This window comes from Podarcis bocagei (assembly GCF_964188305.1).
Source record: "Podarcis bocagei genome assembly, chromosome: 7".
NCBI classification, from domain to species: domain Eukaryota; kingdom Metazoa; phylum Chordata; class Lepidosauria; order Squamata; family Lacertidae; genus Podarcis; species Podarcis bocagei.
The window spans coordinates 32,782,200-32,801,725 of record NC_138132.1 but is presented as its reverse complement, the minus strand read 5'-3'; the positions used below and the strand labels follow the sequence as shown (position 1 = coordinate 32,801,725).

The 19,526-nt window shown below is 45.3% G+C and overlaps 1 protein-coding gene across 2 annotated transcripts in view; it reads left to right on the top strand.

The window, feature by feature from the left end:
- RIMS3 (regulating synaptic membrane exocytosis 3) overlaps nucleotides 1–19,526 on the top strand; it is a 70,850-nt gene continuing 51,324 nt past the window's right edge. For both annotated transcript variants that reach the window (XM_081202115.1, XM_081202117.1), the window contains exon 1: nucleotides 1–513. In XM_081202115.1, the coding sequence (XP_081058241.1) occupies nucleotides 457–513 (57 nt within the window). In that variant the 5' untranslated portion in view covers nucleotides 1–456. The remainder of the gene's footprint in view (nucleotides 514–19,526) is intronic.

Here is a 19,526-nt window from a genome sequence, read left to right as displayed (position 1 = left end):
GCCGTGATTCTGGCATTGCAGGGGGTTGGACTAGAGGACCTTTGGTGTGCCATCCTTCCAACCTGACGCTCTAGGATTCTGTGTTCCAGTCTGGTACCCAGACAAGGAGAGCTGATATCCCCACCGGGCAAAACAGGCAATTGATGATTTGCATGCTGAGATGGAAGCAACACTGCAGGGTGGGGACAGGTGTGTGTGTATGCACGTACCCAGTGTTTTCTTAACCAGAGCAGCAGCTGCATCTGAACAGCATAGCTCAGAGTAGCACCGTCCAACAGTTGGGCTTTCCCTTGCCTCCGCCCCAGCTGTGATTTCCAGAAGGGGATGCTGTGCTGCCACTGCTGAGAGAGACAGCTGGTACCCACCCCGCTCGTTTAAGGCTGCATCGTCAGATCCTGGCAAGCATCTTTCTACAACAGCAGAAGCAGGGAAAGGCTGCGAGAGACAGGTGGATGCATGCAGGAGGCAGCGGGGAGCAGCTCTTCGCCAGTGGCAGCAGGGAGAAGTGGGGAGGTGAGTAGCTACTAACAGCCGGCTCGGGGAGGGGGGGAGCATTTGTTCTTATTCAAGGCGGGAGATGTTCTCTTTGGGAACAATATGGATGTTGTCTAGGAAGGGTGCGCAGCCTTCTGGTCTCCTGGGTTGTATTCAAGCGGCTGCAATTTACTCTCAGCTGTGATACTCTCTTAAGTTCGACAAAGGGCCAGCCTGGGTTTTTATTCAACCCCACTCTCAGCAACGAATGGACTGAAGGGACTGGGTGGGGAATGGTGTGTGTGCATGCACAGAACTTGTCTTTTTCCTACAGGTCCTAAGGAATTCTGGGGTATGTGCTCCAGAGGGCTGTTGGTCATCAGTTCTGCAGATGTCCCCCTCCCAGTATTATGGAGGAGTGCATTATAACCCCCTCCCAGGAAGAGTTCTGACTTTTTTCCCTGTCTGTGACTGATCCTGGTGATCTTATGCCTTTTGCAGCAACCTGTCCGTCCATGCCCCATAACATGCTCCCCGCCACTTGGCTCAGTGATGGGGAACATGTGGCCCTCCAGGTGTTGTTAGATGACAGCTCCCGTGGCCATGGGCTATGCTGGCTGGTACTGATGGGAGTGTAATCTAACAACATCTTTAATTTTGCTCCACAACTGGAAAAGCTTGTATCTGCTGGTTTTGCATGCTGGGTGGCTGTTCTAGGTGCAGCAGCAGAGTGAGTTAAAAACAAACATGGCAACCCAACTGGAAGTGACCCTCTCTGGAAAAAAACCATCCCCCCCTGAAGTGTGTGTACTTTTTACTCCAAGTGTTTCCCTGCCAACAGTGTAAAAATATGCATCACAGTGTTTCATGTTTAGAATATTTAGAATCTTTTTCCTCAGAGACTCCTAGAAGCTTGAAATAAATAGCTCATCATGCAAATTAAGGCAGTGGTCCTCCTATGCAGGTTTACTTGGGAATTGGCTCAGTGGGTATTATGTCTGAGTAACAAGGCATAGGTTTGGGTTGCATGTGTTTCTGCCATAAATTAGTACCCCAAAATCTTCTACACAATATTTTGTTTATCGTCTTACAATCACCAGTCAGGTTTGCCAACATCTTTACTGCTCTTTGTTACAGTACCTTTGGTAACAGTTTGATTCATACGCATTGACAAGTATAAATCTCTTTAGGTGGGTTTTGATAGCTTTTTTCTTCTGTGTGGTTTTTAATGAGTAAATGCTGCTTTATATACTTTTTTATATTTAATTCTCTGGTTGTATTCTTGTTGTGTTCTAATATTGGGAGCCACATTGAGATAAAATTTTCTATTTTTAAACAGTGGGTAAAAATGACTTAAATATATAAATAATGATAATTTCCATGTTGTCAAGTGTTTCACTTGCTGGTTTCTATAGCTGTTATTAAAGGCAGAAGAGCATGTCAGTCCTTCCCCCCCCCCCCTGCTGAACTGGCAACCATAGCCAAAGTCCATTGCGACTAACTACCCAGCTAGATTTATGTAGGAATTCCGTGTTTGGAGCTTCCAACAAAATTTTCTGTCCTCAGAAATAATGGTGTGTGTGTGATTTGGATTGGGGCCTCTGTGCAAAAGGAAGAGGTCAGGTCCTGGCCCCTGTGCCAATTCCCCACATTAAAGCAGCCCATGGAACACAGGAAGACATGAAGCTGTCCACTTTGGTGGGAAGCATACAGCCCAATTCTGCATGTTTTTACTTTGGAGCAAGCCTAGTAAGCTCAGTGAAGTTTCTTTTTAGTAAGGCTACATAGGATTGTTGCCTTACAGTGCAGTCCTTTACATTTCCATTCAGAAGCAAGACCCATTCAGTTCAATGGGACCCTTTCCTAGGTCAGTGGATATTGGGCTGAAACCTCTGAATTGACAGTTTTAGGTAGCCTGGGATGAACTGAGTCGATGGACCATCCATACTGGACTGTGGTTTTGTTCTGTTTTGTTTTTGAATTAGTTTACACTGTGCCATCTGCACATCTTCTCATAGTGGGATTTTATGTACAACTGCTCCTATTCCATCATAAGCACTAATCATTATGAATGCACAATAAAAATCATGTTTAGATACCCAGCGTCACTGGTGGACTGTTCTCCTGCAGTTGTTCAACAGTTGGTCTATTGAAAAACTTGACAGAATATTTGGAGAATGTTCTCCTAAGTCCACCTTCTCCAACCTTCAAAATCTTCTGAGACTCCAGCTGGAAGTCAAACAACATCTGGAGAGCTACAGGTCCCCATCCTAGATCAAGGTTGTATCAAGACAAGCAGGGTTTCCCCCACCTTGCAATCTGCTAGCAGGGGAATATTTATCAGTCTGTCACTACTTGAAAAGCCATTCCATCCACGTTCTGTTTAAATAACTGCAAGAAGGGAGACCAGGAGAGGGGCTCAAAGTGGTTAGCGCCATCAGTAGTGAACAGCACCTGGGCAACTGACTAAGCAGGCACACACAACGGATCACCTGGTTATACTCTTATTCCCCACTATGGTGAGACATATCATGTTTCTATTTAAATTATAGTAATTATTTCTAATTGAACCTATAAATTAGCCTCTTCAGTTTTATGCAACTCTCTTTTTGTAGTGGGGTGTGTGTGAATGCCCTTCCTTTGTCTTTTGGCCGCATCTGTGACCACTCTACTGCTGCACTGTATGCAGTACCTTTGCCCTTCATAATGTTGCTTCATGCAGCTTTAACCAGTTGAAACTCATATGATTAACTGATGGAGATTTCCTAATTGACTGAGAGCATGCTTGGCTACTGGTAGATCTTGTGCCATACCTCTTTCTGGTAGCATTGCCAGCTTATCAAGGGGAGTGGGTAAACTTGTGGAAGGTGAGGATGCAAAGTAGCAACTGTTTATGACCATAGAATTGTAGAGTTGGAAGGGACCCCAAGGGCCATCCAGTCCACCCCATGTAATGCAGGAATCTTTTGCCCAATATGAGGCTCAAACTCACAACCCTGAGATTAAGAGTTTCGTGTTTTATTGGCTGAGTTGTGACATGCTACCTCCAGGGTCAGAGGCAGCCTGCCTCTGAATTACCACTTGCCAGGGTTTAGCAGCTGGAGAGAACTATTGTGCTCATATCCTGTTGGTGGGCTTCCTTCCCAAGGGCATCTGGTGGCCTGCTGTAAGAAGCAGGATTTGGACTACATACGCCTTTGGTTTGTTCCACCAAGGCTGCTCATATGCTGTTATGTCCAGGAAATAGCTGGTTTCGCTGATTTTCTCAATTGAACAGCAGCCAGAGCCATTCCCAGGTACTTAAAAGATTTGAGACTTATGGTCATAGGCGCAATTTGCAGAAAATTTGAATATGCTCATTTGTATTGTGGGCGCGAATTTAGAATCTAAATGTCACAGAAGGCAAGCCAACTGACTTCCCATCCAAATCACCCCAAATTAATTCTTCTTCTTTCAATTATTTTGCACTCTACCCCCAAACCAGTTCCTTTTCCATTCATTTGCCCCAATTAATTTCTCAACAGATCCTGTTATAAATCAATTTTCTTTCCGTTGCCCCATTTTGTGCCCCCAAATCATCTCTAGATAAGGTGACCTTAAATTTATTTTACCAAATTAATATTCTATGCAATAATTCAGATCACCGCTGCCAATTCACCACCCTGACACACACACACACACAATCAGAACACTTGGGGCACATAGGAAAAAATTTGGAGCCTGTGCCCCATTTGACCAAGCCTAACAGCACCCAGACAGGAGCTGGAGAGGTAGGAGTTAGCAGGTGAAGCTTTACATGACATTTTCATCTGTTAACCTCAGGAGATCAGGCTGTTGTTAAAAGCACAAAAAAGCAGGGGCTGTTCAAGAAGTTGGCAAGCTTTCTTTTCATCCCATTCCTATGAGGTGCAGCCAGATCCCACACAGGTGTAGGTAATATTCTGAGTATGGTCTGAGTTCTTTGGAATAATAATATTCAGTATGGTCTGAGTTCTTTGGAAGTGTCCAGCCTAATCTGAAATATGATTATTCAGAAGTAAATTTAGATAAATTTATTGTCCTTGTCCGTATATACACAGTATACACAACAACGAAAATCAAACACCCACCCAAAGACCGGGTTCACATATACATTTGCACGTATCTCCGAACTCTCATCCTATTTAGACATAATCTATAAAACATAACATAGTCCAGAATATAGCATGACCTATTAAAAACATAACATAACCTAAAACCTATCTCATTCCTTCCACTCCCTACTTACTAAACCTTGCAACTGGCCCTGAGATCATTATTTAGTGCAATCAGAGCTCTTGGATAGAAACTATTCAGAAGGCGTGTGGTTCGTGTTTTCATTGTCCTATATCTTCTGCCCGAAGGCAATAGTTCAAAGAAGTTGTGAGCAGGGTGGGTGGGATCTCTCAGAATATTATGTGACTTCTTCAAGATGCGAGACGTGAAGATCTCATCCAGGGTTGGTAGTCGGAGCCCAATAACGTTCTGGGCAATTTTAATTGTTCGCTGTAAAGCTTTTTTATCCGTTTCAGAGCTGCTCCCATACCACGATAATATACTATAGGTTAGGACACTCTCGATGGTACTATGATAATAGGACAGGAGTAGGTGCTGGGATAGATTCAGTCCCCTGAGCATTCTCAGGAAATACAACCTCCCCTGCACCTTCCTCACAACCATATTAACATTTGCAGTCCATGAGAGGTCCTCCGAGATATAAATGCCCAGGTATTTAAAACTACCAACCCTCTCCACTTCCTCGCCATTTATGTGCAATGGTAACAATACACTTTTCTTTCTCCTAAAGTCAATTATGAGTTCTTTGGTTTTTTTTGGTGTTAAGCATAAGATTATTTTCTTTACACCATTGAATTAACCCCTGTACTTCTTTCCTATAAGCAGTCTCATCGTTCTCACTGATGAGCCCCACCACTGTTGTATCATCCGCAAATTTGATGATTGTGTTGGACTTATACAGTGGGGTGCAATCAAATGTGTACAGAGAATAGAGAAAGGGACTTAGCACGCATCCCTGAGGGGCTCCTGTGCTTAATACTAATACTCCTGTGCTTAAATTCCATTGAGCTCAATGGGGATTGTTTCTTAGTAAACCTGTTTAGGATGACAACTTTGGCTAGGCACAATCCAGCCAAAAGAACTCTTAAGGCCCAGTGATTTCAGTGGGAGAGAGTTAAGCACCTGTTTCACTTGTGGAAATCAGTGGGACTTGCACTCAGGCAAATTTAAAGACATTCTTTATTTTTGCAAAGCTTTTCCAATTACACATTGATTTGGGGTGGAGAGTAAAACTTTAATAACTAAATCCCCCAGTACTAGAATTTAGCCATGGCGTTTTCATGAAAAAGTACTTGTATGAGCACATACCTACCCAAACTGCCAATTCTCCACAACCAGTTTGCACAGATCAGGAAGCAAGACCGGTCAATCCAGTTCTCATCCAAACAAACTGGGTCCAGAAGACCTCTTCTTCGAAATGAATCACTGAAGGTCACACAGCTGAAATTCCTGTGGGTAGGCAGTTGCAGAGTAGAAATCCATTCCTACTCCACCAACTTAACAAAGCTGTATCCACAACCTTGTTTTGCAGGGGTGGGGAACCAGTGACCCACAAGCCAATGTGGCCCCCGGGGGTGGTCTCTATCATTGCCTCCTCCTTGTGCTGCCTGACACCCTGTGCAGGTTTTAGGCTTGAAAAAAGTATTCTACTGGATCCATTAGGAGGATTTTTTTTTCCAAAAATACTACGGAGCATGGAGGTGTTTGCAGAAGCATCACAGCTGGGGAGGAAAAGGTTAGACCAGGGGTCAGCAAACTTTTTCAGCAGGGGGCAGGTCCACTGTCCCTCAGAACTTGTGGGGAGCTGGACTATATTTTTTTTAAAAAATGAACGAATTCCTATGCCCTACAAATAATCCAGAGATGCATTTTAAATAAAAGCACACACTCTACTCATGTAAAAATACGCTGATTCCCAGACTGCCCACGGGCTGGAATTAGAAGGCGATTGGGCTGGATCCAGGCCCCGGGCCTTAGTTTGCGTATGCATGGGTTAGGCTTAAAATATATTTATAACAGTGTGTGTGTGTGTGTGTGTGTGTGTGTGTGTGTGTGAGTGAGAGAGAGAGAGAGAGAGAGAGAGAGAGAGAGAGAGAGAGAGAGAGAGTTGTGTGTGGTGGCCATGCCCACTTTGGCCCCACCCACCACTTGCATGTGTTGTGGGAGTTGAATTCCAGTGTGGAATATTAATTTGGGGAAATAAATTTTAGATCGCCTTGTCTAGAGATGATTTGGGGGCAGAAAATGGGGCAACTCCAGAGGTCTGGTTAACAGGGAATGCAACCCTCAGGCTGAAAAATGTTCCTCACCCCTGTTGCTGGGTTGAGATGAGGAGAGGGTCCAAGAAACTTTTAACAAAGGATCAGACAGCCAGGGGTTAACAGGCTACCTTCAGCCGCCAGAAGCTCTCTTCCAATTAGCTTTAATAAGACAGCAGCAGGTCCCTTTGGGGAAATGTGGCTTGGACTAATTGGCGGCAAACTTAAATGATTTGCCCAAATGCTGGGAATGTAAAACCAATAATGGAACAGGGGTGGCTTGTGCATGTAGAGTGCACAAGGCCAAGAATGAGGAATGCAGGGAGGTCTCCCGGAGCACCACCTTTGCATCTTTTTAAATCATTTAGTTGCTTGACCAGTAGAAATCCAACAGGTGAAGCAGCCCACTTTCCACAGCTCCTGTCAGCCAACAAGGAAGCACATGGAACTGACACTTTCTGGTGGTTAACACAACAAAATGGGGGGGGGGGGAGGTGTGCTGGAAGCTTTATCCTCCCTGGTCCTCAGCATGTGGGGATGCACCATGTTCTTTTAGCACTCTGCATATTCTCTGGGGCACTGCTGAATGTAATCCAGGTGTTGAGTGGTAGAGCTCTGGAACCGAAAAACCCCATGGCCAAGGCTGAGTCATGGTGAGCTCTGGCTTAGCATAAACATTGTGTAAAGGTAAAGGTAAACCATTAGGTCCAGTCGCGGACGACTCTGGGGTTGCGGCGCTCATCTCGCTTTACTGGCTGAGGGAGCCGATGTACAGCTTTCATGTCATGTGGCCAGCATGGCTAAGCCGCTTCTGGCGAACCAGAGCAGCGTACGAAAACACCGTTTACCCTCCCGCCAGAGTGGTACCTATTTATCTACTTGCATTTTGATGTGCTTTTGAACTGCTAGGTTGGCAGGAGCAGAGACTGAGCAACGGGAGCTCACCCCGTCACGGGGATTCGAACTGCCAACCTTCTGATCAGCAAGCCCTAGGCTCTGTGGTGACCACAGCGCCACCCTTCCTTGGTTAATCTGGGGCTTCATCCACATTATTGCTTGAAATAACCATGTTACAACAACTGCCAGTGTGGCATCTGAATCACTCTTTCACGTGTCCATCCAGGAAATTAATCCAGCTACTCTGGATTAACACTAGTGAGGATTTGGGTGGGTACACTTATCACTAGAAATATCAAGTTTCAGTGACCAGGGTGGGGGAGCAGTTTTTGTCATCCACCCACTTTGAGGCTTCAGGAAGGGGAAGGTTAGAACAGACTGTGTTGCAATTAAAATTATCTGCATAAACACACTGGGAATCGTTTTTATAGTATTACTCCAGATCAATAACTAGAACGGGGGTGATGGAAGGGATTATGCATAAATGCCTCTTGTTTTTTTCACTTCTCAGACAAGGAGGCATTTAAAGCGAACCTTCAAGGCTATGCTAAACAAGCAATTAGCCTGGCACGGTATTACATCACTCAGTGTACTGAGACAGTGTCTTGTCTAGAGTGGCTGATTTCATTAGCACCACGACAGGGCCTTGTATTATCTGAGAGATGGCAGCTTATACAGCCCAAAGCCCAACAGCCCTCTTTGGTGCCCTGCTCCTTAATTTCGGAATGAAAACTTTAGCTGTTGATTTATTTCAGAGTTTTTATACCCCAATTTTCCTCCAGATCTGAGCACAGGGTTGTTTGCAATATGCACCATAAATTATGAACAGTGATATAAAATAAAACAGAAGAAAACCATGCATCCATTATTTTAAAAAACAGCAGCACTAAGCCTAAGCTCCAATCGGCATCGACTTCATCCTGCTCCAAACACCTGAACAAATAAATATATTTTCGCCTGTCACGTAAATATAGCTGCTGTTTTCATGAATATGTGCATTTTTTAATGCACATTTTACTCCATTATATGCATTTCTATACACTTTAATTAGCCAATGAACTGCAATTTAAAGTCTGGAGGCAAGTGAATTCCAAGGGATGGCGGGGTCGCAGTCTGTGTGTGTTTCAGGAAGAGTGAATAGGTAGGTTTACCTGTAAATGCTAACAATACCAAATTTCTCCTCCATCCCTAACGTAGGGTGACCAAAAAAGAAGAAAGAAGAAAAGCAGACTGACCACCAATATTTTATCTTTTATAGTAGTGCACAAGAGAACATGAATTTAGCGACATAAATAGAAAAATAGCCTCTTGGGGGTCCTGAACATAGGAAGCTGTCTGATACTGTCAGACCATCCAACCATCTAGCCTGGTGGTGTTTACATGGGCTGAAAGTAACTCTTTGGGAATTTAAAGCTGGAATAATTCTTCTTTTAGCATTATCCCACAAGATCCTGAGTTGGCAAGGATTAAATATGGGACCACCTTCATCCAAGTCTGTGCTTTCTCACTGAACTATAAGCTGATTTTAATTCTTGTTTCTTTTGTTGCCAAAGGCAATAGGTTTCCATCATGCTGTAGCAAAATAATAGTAATAATAATTGACGATGAAGGGCTAGAGGGAGTAAAAGCAACAGTGCTAGAGGCTAATGACTTAATTGGAAATCATTTAGGAAACTGCAAGAAAGGTTGAAAGCAAACCAGAACACAGATGAAGTCAGTAATTCTGGTTTAGGGGTGTACAAGACTTGTTTTAGACTGGAAATTATCTTAATCTAATGGATTATTTTGCCAGATGTCTGGAAACAATCTGGACTGAAGCCAAGGTTCAGGGATACTAGCATGGGCTGAAGCCATGGGTCTGCATCCGTGTACCAGGACTGGACAAATGGAGGTGGGGAGAAAAGGGACACAGCTTCAGGTGAAGAAGATGATACTCTGTAGCATCTTCCTCAGCCAGTGACCCTCCAGACATTTTGGGCCACGACTCCCATCAGCCCCAGCCAGTACAGCCAAGCCCAAAGCATCTGGAGGCACCAGGTGGCAGAAGGCCGTAGTAATGCATGCTGGAAATGGTTTGAATTTTGAACACACAGTCTATGCCCTAGAAACGGATGTCTTGCAATGCAGCAAAAAAAAAAAGGGTTCTGACATATTCATTTTGTTTTAGGTGTTTTTATACCACCCTTCAATCATATTCTCAGGGAGGGATGGCGAAATAAGAAAAAAGAAAACAATTAAAATGCAAGTATGAGTCAACCCAAGGCCACAGAAATATAAAACAGTCAGTTTTCAGATTAAAATTGTGTCTGAAAAGCTTGGAAGGGAAGGTCTTTGGAGGCTGAAAAGATATGATGGTAGGAACCAGGTGGTCACCTCTGGGGAGAGCATTGCACACCTGGGGTGCCACCAACAAGAAAGCTGCCCTCTGGTAGCCTCCTGCTTCATGTCAGATGGTGGGGCACCTGCAAGGATGCCCTCCACTGAAGATCTCCGTGGATAGGCAGGAGCAGATGAAGACACACTCTTTCAAGTTCCTTGGTCCTCAGGATTTAAATATCTAAAACAGCACTTTGGACTGAGCCTGGAAAAAGAATGGGATCTTGCGTAGCTCACAGGGAATAGGTATAATGTGAACATAAGTACCTGGTCCCAGTTAAATACTCCAGTAGCCACATTCTATGCTAACTGCAGTTTCTGAGCAGACTTCAAAGGCAGGCTCACATAGAGTGTATCAAAACAGCCTAAACTGGAGGTTACTAGAGCATGGATTACTGAGGCCAGGCTATCTCTGTTGAGGTAGGGGTACATCAGTCTTTTAAAATAATATCTGCTTGTTTTTGGCCTTCTCAAACCTTAGGGCCCTTTCAGAGGGCTGATGGCCAAAACTCTAGCATCCTTCACTGAAATCCTGTATTTGTGGAACCTCTAAGCAGAGGCCAAAGCAAGGAAAAGCATGGTCAGTCTCAACATTATGCACATGTCTGCTGAAGCTTTGGTGGGTCTGAATATACTGATGAGGCATGGAATTTCTCTGCATTTGAAAACCGATGCCTTGCTATCTGATTTCCCCCATGCTGACCTCACTAATTTCCCCCATTTCTAAAACACAGACACTCTTTTTGCCCCATAGGGACACCCCTCCCTCCTTGAGAGCTTCTCTTTTGTTTGTGGTAAGCACAATCTTCTCCAGGGTTTGCTGCCAGCCTTTTGGAGTTCTCCCGAAGGGAAGATTAAGTTTTGTTGTTGATGAGGCTGCAGTGCCCTAATGAAACCCAAGCACTTGCTTTGCAGAGATCAGCTTCTGCTTTGCAAGTAAGAACAAAGTATGACTAAGAAGCCATCAAGTAAGGACCCAGCAACTGATCTCTCTGGGTGAGGGGACGCTGCTTGATCCCTCCAACAGCTTTCCCCAGGGCAGGTGAAGGGTATTGAGGTTAGGCATGGATGACCCTGCCAATTTTTGTTTGTCTCAGTTTCTCATTTTTCTAACCAATTCTCCACATTTCCCCATCAGTTTACATATTTTTAAGTCCTCGTGGAAATTCACCAGCATTTTAATGCAATTTTCTCCACATATTCACATTTTGTATGGAATTTTGCCCACTATAGACACTTCCTCAAAGCTTTTTTGAACATGTTACTTGGCATTGCAAAATTCAGAGAAGCGTGAATTTCAAAGGCTGGCTGTGTTTGGTTTGTGAATTGTTTTGTAAAGTGTGAATTAAGTAGGTTTTCCTTTAAATTGAAACTGCATTGATTTTCTCCTCTCATTCCTCATAAGAGGGCTGTTGGAGATCACTGCCCAAGCGGAAGGGTTGTTAGTTAGGGTTAATCTGTTTCTGTCTGGTTGTGTTAATTTCACCTGTGTTTATTCATAACTGCATTCCATACTTGTTTCTGCATTAATTTCTCTCTCTCTGTGTATGTATGTGTGTGTGTGTGTGTGTATACACACACACACACACACACACACACACACACATAATATCCACGTGAAAATTGTATTTAAATGCCTATTTTGTTACAAAATAGGTATTTAAATATAAACACATACTTTGGGATAAAGCATAAATGAGACAGAATGGATTTATAAATTGGCACATGTAAAATTGACACAGTACACATTTCATCTCAATGTGTGCATTTCTAAACATATATACATTTTCATAAAAATGAATGTTGACTTTTTAAAAATTTGAGGACTATATTGCAAATTTCGGAGAAGTGCAAAATCGAAAAGATAATTGCATTTCTATCTGTTTTTAGTCTGGGACTTGTGAATTAGATCAGTTCTCTTAAAAATATTGAACATATATATATATATATATATATATATATATATATATATATATATATATTGTTGATACTACTGTATTATAGCTGCCATCCCAGGAATCTAGCTGCTAAGCAGAGGTCACTTCCAAGCTGGTGAACAGGTGGACTGGACCAGTGAGTGGTTAAAGAGCTCAGTCTGTAACCAGCAGAGGTGGTTTTAAGGCAGCGTGACCCAAGCAGAGAGGGTGCCCTGTAAGCATGTGGCTGGTTATGGGAAGGAGCCATGAGGGCTCTGACAGCGGCTGTCTTTAGCCTATGCGCCGCCGGGGTGCAAAGATCCCCCCAGTGCCCCCAAATTTAGTTTAGCCACCCCAAATTAACTTTTATTGAGCTTTTCTTGGGAGGGGGAAAGCCAAAGTTTTTGACCTTTTTTAAGGGGGGGCAATATTTGAATCTACGGAGTAACAGAGCGAAGGAGGAGGGGCGGGGACTTTCGCTCCATTGCTTTTCACTGCCTCTGATTGAGAGGGACCGGTATACAGTAGTTATACATTTGGCGCTCCCCAGAATTCGGCACCTGGATGCATCGCACCCCCGGGTAAAGATGGGCCTGGTCCTAGAGCCCTCCCACCTCCTTCCCAAAGCCTTTGGGGGGGGAACACACCAAGGAGGCAACCCACCCTCCCCAAAATAGCCCAACGAGGGCTGAGTATTCTCTGAGGCCTGTTAACATCATCAGACACAGGACGTTGAGTGTCAGTTGGAAAAGAAAAAGGGGAAATAGAGATGGAAGAGAGGAGAGTTGGTGCTTGAGACCCTAACTAACAGTTTATAGTATTCTGGGGTAAAGGAATTGTGGATTTGAACAGCAGCCCTTCTACTGAGCCCTAGCAGTTAGGGGATGAGGCTATACGGCAACATTTCATTATATTCCCACTGGTAAACAGGTATTATGAAAAAGCCCGAAGTCTTCAGTACACTCTTCACTCTCCCTGCTGAAAAGTCTACCCCCTCAGGACATTGGGGAATGCAAAGTGATACAATAGTCACATGTTTGAGCGGAGTACCTTGCAAACAAATAACCAGGCATGCGACACACCTGCCAGGCACAAAGGCAACTCAAGGGCTTCAAAGCAGCTCCCCTGCGACTCAACAAGCACCACATTCTCCCTCAGTTCCACTGAGATATGTTTGTGCAGCTCCTTGGGTCTGATTACATATTGATCCTGGTGGCAGCTTCCATTAAGCCCAGTTCTCCCGGTGCTTGGCCTTGCTTCATAGCCCTGATGATGGAAAATGCAAAGGCTTCCCACAAAGCATCCTGGGAACTGAAGTTTGGCAAAAGCGCCGAGAATTCATCACTGGAGGCCTTGTAGAACTGCATTTCCCAAGGTTCCTGGGAAAAGGGAATGACTGGGAATCTACTTTAAGATGTGTAGCTCATGCTCTCAGTAGTACACTGATGAGTCATGCCAGTTCCTGCCTAGGCTCTTGTTCTCACACCCTTTTTTCTCTCATCTCAGTTGAAAATTAGCATATAACACACCTTTGCCACTGAAACACAGCTCAATGGGATAATTCTGTATTTTCGCTTAGGGCATATAAGCCTTCAAGGGCCTGGCCGGGGGGGGGGAGGGGAGAGAGAGAGAGAGAGAGCGCACGAGCAGGGACCACACTTTTTTGTTGTTGCTTAAATTACTCTGTAAAGGACTATATACACAATGCTGGCAATAGTCAATAACTGTTCTAGTTTTAATAAAAATACCCCAAGGAAGCCCATTTTTCCATTGGTCAAGACACCTCTGTCAAATCTTACTTTTTGAGACCCTTTTCTTATCCTTACTTGAACAACCCTTTAAATGCAAACTGAATCAAATCCTCCCCATCCCTACCTCTGATTTGTGGTGCGCCTTGGGCCTAGAGGGAGAAAGCAAGTGGGTGGATGGCAGAAGTTGTGGGAGGAGGGGAGCACAGTGGTGCCATCAGGGCCTTGCGGGCAAAAGCTTGTTTCGCACTTGTGAGTAATTAATCCTTCAGTGTGGCAACACCTACCCTTTGGAACTCTCTGCCCCTTGATATTAGGCAGATGCCTTGGCTATATTGTTTTCAGCACCTGCTAAAAACGGTTTTGTTTCAGCAAGCCTACCCAGGCATGTAATTTTAACATGCCGTTTTAACATGTAATTTTATTATGTATAATGGATTGCTGATTTCATTTGATTCCACTATTCAAATACAATCTTAGCAGCGTGGGTTATAGTCACTGGGAAGCAGTAATGATATTGCCCTGATGACGTATGAATAGGCCCTCGGTGGAATGATTTAATGTGACAATTGTAGTGGATCTGCCTCTAACTGGTCCTCTTTTCTTTTCCCTCCTGCTCCCTTGAAAAATTGGGATTTGCATCCTGTGCCTTAAAAGTCTTCATCATTTGCATGCTTCCCTGTGATTGGGCAGCACAAACTGCAAAGTCCTAGAGGATGCCCAGTGAGAGAACCGCATGTAAATTGCAGCATTGGTTCTTGTTACTATGTCAGAAGTGTGATGCTCTGGCAGATCAGCTTATGGGCATCAGACGTGCATCTCAGTGGCTTCAGATTAAGGGGGCTGTGATTGCTGAGCTGCTCCCACAGAGAGCAAGATATGTAGAGAGCAGGGATGAGGACCCGTCTTCAGCCAGAGGGGTGTATCCCTTTTGGGCCCCCACACAGAAGCAAAAGTGATTAGAGCAATGGATATGGATTTAACCTTTGTACAGTACGGTAGTTTCTACACCCAACTCACACACCCCTCTCTGTCCTCCATGCAGGAAAGCAAGAGGTGTTATCAGAGTTGAAGGACAAATCCCAGCCAGGCAAAAACATGCAAGGAGGGTACAAAGCAAGGCCAGTGGGTGTTGTGACATTGGGGGTGTCTTGGTGTAGGCTGAGCCTAGTCCATGCCAGGGAATCGTTGGCCCGCGTCCTCAGATCCAGAGAGAGAGTAAAAGAAAACACCAGGAAAGATCCTTCTTTGGAGGAAAGCAGTTTTATTCTCTGTGCACAGGAGACAGCCAGCAGAATAATTTCTGGAAGACTGACGGCCCCGAAAATACCCCTCTGCAGATTTTCTTATACCTTGAGTGGGCTCTCTCCCTCCTCCCCACGCCCTCCCGAAAAAGTTTTCAACTTATTTTTAGCATGTCTATAGCCTTCTAAAACAGCCCTCCCTATTGTTCTTTCTAAGCGTCCTGCATCCCCCCGTCTCCTCCCGTCTGTGTCTTTTTTTTATCTTGCATTCCTAAGGCGAGGCTATTTCTAGCTTACAGTCTCTGTCTTATCTTGCATTCCTTGAGGGGCCCTTAGCTCAGAAATTAACTTACAGAGAATATGAAGATCCTTCTTAGGTATAAAATATAGAAAGCAACCCTTCCCTCTCCCTTCACTCCCTCCTCTTCTTATGAACAACCTAATACTTAGGTTTGTTCTGGGGTAGGGGTCTATAATCTCTCATGAAAGCAAGCACGCGAGGTCCCATCATGCGAGACATCATCTTCTCCATCATATTTTGCATACATTGCATCAAGCAGGGCATACAGAAGCAGAAAAGCAATAGAAGCATAATTGGACCTATCACCATAATAAATATTCTCCCCATCCATCCACCTGGGAAGATGCCGTCCAACCAAGACATATCCCAGCCCTCCCAGGTCTGTACAGGGACATGTGCTACCTTTTCAATTCTTGCTGCCAGATCACGGATAGCCTCGCCATGGTCTGAAATGTTGAAGCAACATGTTCCACCTGTCAGGTTCAGGGCAGCACAAAAACCTCCTTGCTTAGCTAAAATGAAGTCCATTCCCAAATGCAATTGGAGAATAGCCGTTCGGGTTTCATCTAGCTGGGTGGCAACAAGGCGGAGGGCGGTGGCTGTGGCATTGGCCACAATTTTTACCACTGCCTGGAGCCTGATTATGCGGTTAAAGTTATAGATCGGCCCCCTTGCCCCAGAGATTTTCTCTCCCCGATTCCATGAGGCTGGAGCATAATGGGCCAGTATCCTTTCCGGAGGCCACTGATTTTTGCCCCAATTTTGGGAGCTGCCACCTGCAAGTGTTGCCAGGTCAGCCGAACGCCTCCTTCTAGGGGGTGCAGAGGCAATCTGGTCAGGAATCCACATGGGGGGTATTAAGTAGGCTGGAAAACAGACCCCATACCATCCTCTTGGGAGGGCATGATAGGCCTTCCTGCCACACACCCAGTAAACGTCCTGACCATGGGCAGATGTGGTGCCTGTCAGCAAGCGGGCCAGGCAGGCCGTCACTTGCGTCATTTGATTTGTTGACACAAAGGCAGCCAGTGATCCTGTGAACCTGGAAAGGGATGGAATGATTCCATAAAGAAGAATGGTTGCCCAGAGGCTGGAAGGCAACAAGTGGAGTTGTAACCAAGGATTCATTCCAAGGCACAGGGAGGAGTGGCATTCCTCCCAGAGCATCTACAGGGGCCAGAGTGTAGACGGCACAATTGGTCCGATTTGCAGAGAACGCAACCATCTCAGCAACCTGAATCCACTTATTATATGTGTGGTGGGCCTTCCACGATTGCAGCAGTTGTCTGGTCACTGTGAGTGGTAAATACCAGCACGGGGACCCACAGTCGTATTTGAGCCATTGCATGCACGGGGAGGGGCTTAGGTAAGTGCTAGAGAGTGGGCTGGGGTATAATTACGCTGAAAGAAAAGACCCACTAGACACCCTCCTCTGCAGGGGTGGCGTAAAGCAAACCAGGCCCAGGTACCTTCAATAAAGTTCAGTTATGCAAAAGGAAAGGAAAGAAAATGTGAAAATGTCCTCTTTCAATCCATGCTGGATTCTTGAGCCGTGCAAAACGTCAGCTTCCGGAGTGACGTGAGCAGGGCTGTAGTCTGGTGGGCGTCGGGTCGTCTGGTGGGCGCTGGGCATCTTGGGTCCCTTCCAACAAGGCTGGAGCGATGTCTGGGCATCTGGGTCCAATCTGGGTCCCCATCATAGGGATGCAGAGGCTCAACCAAGGCACAAGGCGTTCTGGCAAAAGCTCACCTGTTAAGAGAAGAGATAACAAAGACGGCAGCGATTGCACAGAACAAATTGATATATTAACTCAAAAGGGTATGCTTGGCAGGAAAATTCACAAGGGGTTAACAGTTCTGTTCCTTGGGTTAAGTTTGCCAGCCAAGATTTTACAAAAGTCTTATTTGTGTGCTCTAAGTTTCAGAACTCTAAGCCATGTTGCAAATTTCAGTTCATTTGCCAGTGTCTGTAGAAAGAGCAATGCACTCCTTGCTTCTGGCAAAGTTTCAAATTCCTCAAAATATCAATTCCTATGCCGCAGCTCCTTTCAGAGTAAAATTGCACCTTAAAAGAAAAACTTGACAAAGTTCACAGAAAGTATTCACTTGCTTTTTAAGAAAGTCACTTTTCCAGGTTAGTACTTTGGGGCAGGGGGGTGGTTAACTCTTGGCCTTCTGGGTTTTTTGTGGCTGAACTGTAAATCCAGAAAGTGTGAGGTTCAGGGTAGCTGGCTGAATGCAGCAGTGTCCTTCTGAGATAGCTGCCAAGAGATAAGCTACTCCAAGCACCTGGCACAAGGGGAAAAAAAAAAAAAAGCTGATGTCCTGTTACTTGCATGAATGAGAAACAGTTAGTTCACTTGCTTCTGCAACAGTCTTTGAGCAAATCATTTTCAGAAACCTCATTCTGTGTGCCGAGCAACCATTGTTGGACCAGGGCCAGGCAGCTTCTGGGAACCTGCGTTTGTTGGGCCTGGTTTATCCTAGTAAGTTTTTTTTCGTCTCTCAGGACTGGAGAGGTGGGGTTCAGGCCATGGGGTATCCCTGCACAGATCCCTGTTCTTGCCCTCTGCCTTGATTTTTCTGGAGTTCAGAGCTGGGCTTGTGGCTGTAGCGCTGAGGCTCATGGCTGGGTACATAGGCATCGGAACTTTGGTTACTGTTCCCACCCTGTGGGGAGTGGGGTGTGTCGGGCGTGGGGCCTTTGGGCATTCCATTTTCCAGTGACCCTCTTGCCTGCAGATGGCGCACTGGCTTTTTCCCTAGGCGTTCTCTGCCCCTCCCGTGGACACCCTCGCTCACTCTGAGATTGCATTTTTGGCTTTCTGGCTGTTTGAAGACAAACCCCTAATTATTTTGGCCAGGTCCTCTTCGAAAGAAGGATTCTGATTTAAGGTGCTTGGAGGTCTGTGGTCCTGGGCATCGGATGACTCCAGGGGGTCATACACTCAGTGGAGTGGGGCCATCAAAGTGGAGTTTTAGCTGCCTCAATTGCAACTATTAGTATTGTCCGCTGCCCTGAGGGCATTTATCTTGCAGATTTCCTCAATGGTCAGTATTGTAATCCCAGGGTTCTTTGATCCCTCGGGTTTAATTGTCCCTTTTTTTTTTTAACAGTTCTGTCCTATGCGGCTCTCAAAGCCTTCCCTTCTGTTTCTTTCTGCCAGTTCACATCCTTGCATTGTGCTGCTTCTAGAACTCAAGAAGCCACATGGTTCTACATACTGAAACACTCTTTTGGACTGCTTGTCCACTTCACCTTCTGAATTCTTCATTCTCTATACCACCTTCTTCTTCACTTTCCTCTTCTCTTTCTTTTCTCCCTCAGTCTCTTTTCTTCGGGGTTGGGTAGGGGAAACCTCATTTAGCCCTGGTGCAGTTGCTGCATAGGGTGGAGGGGGGCTAATTATTCCTTCCTCCCTTTCTTCTGGGACTTCTCTTCTGGGACTGGCAAAACTGCTGGCTTTTTAACTTGTACTTGCTGCCATACTGGGCACAGTTTGGCATGGCACAGGTAATCACAGTTCTACTTTTCTTGAGCCATGGGAGACGGTTAGGAACTCCACATAAGTGTTGGAGTCTATTTTTTTCATCAGGTTTTTAAAATCCCCAATCTTCTCCCTTCGTGGCATCTTTTCAATTTGTTCAGGAAAGCATTGCAGGGGGGGGTCATGGGAGTTGTTTTACTGCTTTTTCTCCATGACCCTAGAACACTTGGACACTTGGGATATTGGGACACTCCCTCCTCCTAACGTTATTTTTTTCACTCAGTCACAGGCCAGACGTTGCTTTCAACGTCTCACATACTCAAAACATTCACTGGAGTGTCCCCACACGCACATTCAGAAAAACCCATGCACCTCCCCCAACCCCTTTTTTCCCCCCAAAAAACCAAAATCACAACCGGCAGTGCTTCACAACTTCGACCGGGGCCCAAGAGCACCTTTTTTACTGCTTCTTCTGGGCACAAAACCAACAACCAACCATAACCGGCAGCGCTTAGACTTCGACCGGGGCCCTAGCAGCACCCTTTGCTGCTTTTTCTGGGCACAAAACCAACAACCAACCATAACCGGCAGCGCTTAGACTTCGACCGGGGCCCTAGCAGCACCCTTTGCTGCTTTTTCTTTTTACCAAAAAACAAAAAAAACAAAAAACCTTGTTGGTGGCACACCACTGCCACGCCCTTTCCCCCCCCCTTCCTGGCTGCACACTAC